Source organism: Brassica oleracea, chromosome C5 (assembly GCF_000695525.1).
Source record: "Brassica oleracea var. oleracea cultivar TO1000 chromosome C5, BOL, whole genome shotgun sequence".
NCBI lineage: Eukaryota > Viridiplantae > Streptophyta > Magnoliopsida > Brassicales > Brassicaceae > Brassica > Brassica oleracea.
The window spans coordinates 28678089-28682551 of NC_027752.1; the positions used below are offsets into that span (position 1 = coordinate 28678089).

The following is a 4463-nucleotide window of genomic DNA, read 5'->3' on the forward strand; positions in this document are numbered from 1 at the left end:
ACATATGCAAACACGATTTGCAAAGACCCAATAGTGATCTCCAAGAACAATATGGTTCACATTGTTTAGCACACATGCTTTACCGGGACACTCAATGTCAAAAGACATGAGAAACGACCTAAGAAGTCGAAGTGGTCTAATTACGGTTCAGTAATGATACTGCCCGATTACTCTCATCCTATACATACAGGAAATATCACGCACCAAGATGCGTAGAATGTAGAACCTACACTGAGGTTCACATCAGGGGGAGTAGTGCGTGTTGTACTCTTTTTCCTTCATCATGGTTTTGTCCCACTGGGTTTTCCTGATAAGGTTTTAATGAGGCAACATGAAGCGTACTACAAATCCTGTATGGTTATGACTTCCAAGGGAGAGTGTTATAAATCATGGAGTGGATTGCCATTAACCAAGACAAGAAGAGAAAGCCCGTCGGCCACATCAATCCCAACCACGGCCGCAAGGAGGAGAGAGAGTCGGCCAAAGCCTTAGCCGACTTAAGATATAGATAGTTTCATTTTCCTATGTTTTAGTAGTTTTACTATTTCCTTTTGGATAAGAATATATACACTTTCCTTTTATCTTTATTTTGTAATACTTATATAAAAAAACCCCCTTAATTATTAATAATACACAGAAATATTAGTCTCTAAACTCTCTAATTACAACATTGCAAATGTAATCCCTTTCTCACCCTCGATATAATAATAGCAGAGCACTACAATTTTCTCCACTACGAAGACTTTCTTCTTTCTCTCTCTACAAACTTTTAACTTTAACCGGTTTATGTTATGACGGAGCCGACGATGAATCTCTGGACCACCGACGATAACGCCTCTATGATGGAAGCTTTCATGAGCTCCTCCTCCGACATCTCAGCCTTATGGCCACCGGTAACGACGACGGCAACGGCGTCGACTACAGCTCCGGCACCGGCGGGATTCAACGAGGAGACTCTACAGCAAAGGCTACAAGCACTGATTGAAGGGACGAACGAAGGCTGGACCTACGCTATATTCTGGCAGCCGTCGTACGACTTCTCCGGTGCCTCCGTGCTCGGATGGGGCGATGGTTATTACAAAGGAGAAGAAGACAAGGCAAAGCCCAGACAGAGAACGTCTCCACCGCCGTTTTCAACTCCGGCGGATCAGGAGTATCGTAAGAAGGTGTTGCGTGAGCTCAACTCGTTGATCTCCGGCGGAGGTGGTCCGACGGATGATGCCGTCGATGAAGAGGTGACGGATACGGAGTGGTTTTTCTTGGTTTCGATGACGCAGAGCTTCGCTTGCGGTTCTGGGTTGGCGGGTAAGGCGTTCTCGACGGGTAACGCAGTTTGGGTTTATGGGTCGGATCAGTTAACCGGGTCGGGTTGTGAGCGGGCGAAGCAAGGAGGAGTGTTTGGGATGCAGACCATCGCGTGTATTCCTTCGGCGAACGGGGTTGTTGAACTCGGGTCAACGGAGCAGATCCGACAGAGTTCGGATCTTATGAACAAGGTACGAGTACTTTTCAATTTCAACGGTGGCGCTGGAGATTTATCGTGTCTTAACTGGAATCTTGACCCGGATCAAGGCGAGAACGATCCGTCTATGTGGATTAACGACCCGATTGGAGTACCCGAGCAGGGTAACGGAGCTCCGAGCTCTAGCTCCCAGCTTTTTGCCAAGTCGATCCAGTTTGAGAATGGTGGTAGTTCAAGCACCATCATCGAAAACCCGAATCCGGATCCAGCTCCAGCTCCGAGCCCGGTTCATTCCCAGACCCAGAATCCGAAATTCAGCAACAATTTCTCCCGCGAATTAAATTTCTCCACGTCGAGCACCACCTTGGTGAAACCAAGACCCGCCGAGATATTGAGCTTCGGCGATGAGGGTAAACGGAGCTCCGTGAACCCGGATCCGAGTTCTTATTCGGGTCAGACTCAGTTCGAGAATAAGAGAAAGAAGTCCATAGGTATGAGCGATGACAAGGTTCTAACTTTCGGAACCGGCGGAGGAGAATCCGATCACTCCGATCTAGAAGCCTCCGTCGTGAAAGAGATACCGGAGAAACGTCCCAAGAAACGTGGAAGAAAACCGGCCAACGGTAGAGAAGAGCCGCTTAACCACGTCGAAGCAGAGAGACAGAGACGCGAGAAACTAAACCAGCGATTCTACGCGTTACGTGCGGTTGTACCAAACGTCTCGAAAATGGATAAAGCTTCTTTGCTCGGAGACGCGATTGCTTACATCAACGAGCTGAAGTCTAAGGTGACCAAGACGGAATCTGAGAAAACTCAGATCAAAACCCAGCTCGAGGAAGTGAAAATGGAGCTCGCCGGAAGAAAAGCAAGCGCCGGTGGAGATCTATCATCCTCTTGCTCGTTGACAGCGATCAAACCCGTGGGGATGGAGATCGAGGTGAAGATTATCGGTTGGGATGCGATGATAAGGGTGGAATCGAGCAAGAGGAATCATCCGGCAGCGAGGTTGATGTCGGCGTTGATGGATCTAGAGCTTGAGGTGAATCACGCGAGTATGTCGGTGGTTAACGATCTGATGATACAGCAAGCGACGGTGAAGATGGGATTCAGAATATACACGCAGGAACAGCTCCGGGCGAGTTTAATCTCAAAGATTGGTTAAAAGTAAAGACTAAGAAAGTTATGGGGTCAAATCATGAGTAATCCGTTTTAGTTGGGGTTCCAGTAATTTTGTAGCTTGTAGCTATTATGTAAGAAAGTCCAAAAATAGAGCGACAAGTTTGTTTCGCTCTCTCTCTCTTATGTAACGTGTATATGACTTATACTATGTGTTACTACCAAATCGATTTCTACACAACTTTAGATAACGTTACTAACTACAAACTCCGAAGAGGGCTGATGTATTGGCTGGGGATCTCTAGCTAGATTGTGGTTGCCTTCGATCATCGGTGCTTTTTAAATGATCGAAGATCGACGAATTGTAAAGAGAGAGGCCCAGTCGCTAGTTGCTACTTTTCTTTCAATTGTAAAGAGAGGCCCATCGATCATTGGTGCTTTTTAATTCATCACTGGTTCACAATGAATTTAGAATGGTCGACCTTCTTTGAAGACTGGGTTCAGTAAAACGTCCTCAAGTTTTTCTGTTATTTCTCATGCAGGTTCGCAGTGGTGGTGTTTCAGTGTCATGTCTGAATCTCCCAATAATACAAAATATTGTTCATTTTGGTCTACAATTTGAATGAATCTGTTTTGGATTCATTCCCACAATGCCAACATTAACTAAACAATACTTGTCTACATTTTTTCTAAATTTCTGATGCAGAACTTGGAATTTGGATGGAAATCTCAATAATATTCTGGATAACATTGGTGGGCGAGGTTATTGAGAAGAATGAATTTTATGGCAATCACCATACTATTGTTCAACAGTACCAGACTGGTAATATTATATTCATGGCCACTTTGATAAGGGACTGGTGAATGTCTTAAGAAAAAACTCTTAGGATACAACAACATGGAAATGCCATAGGTTTTGGAGATAATCACTACTTGTCACCATTTCCTTCTGTCGAATCTCCTTTTATTTTAGTGTGATAATGTTTTAGATGGTACAAATCAAATCAAATCAAATATTCGTATACATAATAATAGTAACGTCTGGATATTCTAATACACACAACAAAGAAATAGCAGAAGCAGTTCTAATCTTATAATAGGATGTTTGCTTTGTGCATTTCTCTTACTTTTTTTTTCAGTCAAATCCAAAATCTTAAAGAAAGTGCACTTGCAAGATCTCTTCTAGCAAACCGGACTGACTCCTCAAGAACCAACCAACTACATGGATTTGATCAAGTTTTCATCTTTCGAGCTTCAGCTTTCCAGTCTCTTGGGCGAGGCCTAATCTTGCGATGAACCAAACAAGAACCATCCCGAGTCGTGTCCATGATCAAATGAGCTATTCTAGCTTCTTTTTTCCAATCTCTATGGCAATAAACACGCCTCACAAAGTTGTCAACAAAAACATTATCACACTCTAGCTCCTCCTCATCCTCCTCTTCTTCTTCTTCTTCTTCTTCTTCTTCTTCTTGGTCCTTTTGTTGAGTCTGGAAAGAGAGATTTTCATCATCGAGACCCGCTTCTTCCCGCATCCGCTTCCTGGCTCTATACCTGCGTTGTCTTTCCCGATTCTTCATTCGACGGATAGTAACTTCATCTTTGTCTCTCAAATCATCTTTCTCATCAACGCTCATCATCAAAGCATCTTGTATCCCTCCACTAATACCCATCTCTCCTTCAATTCCCATTACTCAAACCACTGATAAATAAAAAACCCGAGAATGGATAAGACACTAAGCTATAAAAGGAAGAATATAAGTAACAGTATAGAATCCTAGAAGTTTGATTCAGCTGCTAAAGGCACACACATACACAAATGTAAGGGTTTTAAATAGAGGATAACTGAAATGGAGATTAATTAATAGCAAATCAACCTGAAATTTTA

The 4463-nt window shown here is 43.5% G+C and overlaps 2 protein-coding genes across 2 annotated transcripts in view; one reads left to right on the forward strand and one right to left on the reverse strand.

The window, feature by feature from the left end:
* The first annotated feature begins 633 nt into the window (after nucleotides 1–633).
* On the forward strand, nucleotides 634–2819 carry LOC106295384 (transcription factor MYC2). The gene has a single exon (XM_013731272.1). It carries the CDS (start codon nucleotides 792–794, stop codon nucleotides 2622–2624), a length of 1833 nt encoding a protein of 610 aa, XP_013586726.1. The 5' UTR covers nucleotides 634–791; the 3' UTR covers nucleotides 2625–2819.
* Nucleotides 2820–3577: 758 nt separating this feature from the next.
* Nucleotides 3578–4463, reverse strand: part of LOC106292867 (rho GTPase-activating protein gacV) — a 3433-nt gene continuing 2547 nt past the window's right edge. Inside the window, exon 2 of the mRNA XM_013728538.1 lies at nucleotides 3578–4277. Coding sequence (XP_013583992.1) covers nucleotides 3811–4266 — 456 coding nt within the window. The 5' untranslated portion in view covers nucleotides 4267–4277 and the 3' untranslated portion in view covers nucleotides 3578–3810. The remainder of the gene's footprint in view (nucleotides 4278–4463) is intronic.

What these genes read in the sequence shown, in the direction of transcription:
- LOC106295384 (XM_013731272.1), top strand. Translation starts at nt 792, where the DNA reads ATGACGGAGCCGACGATGAATCTCTGGACCACCGACGATAACGCCTCT.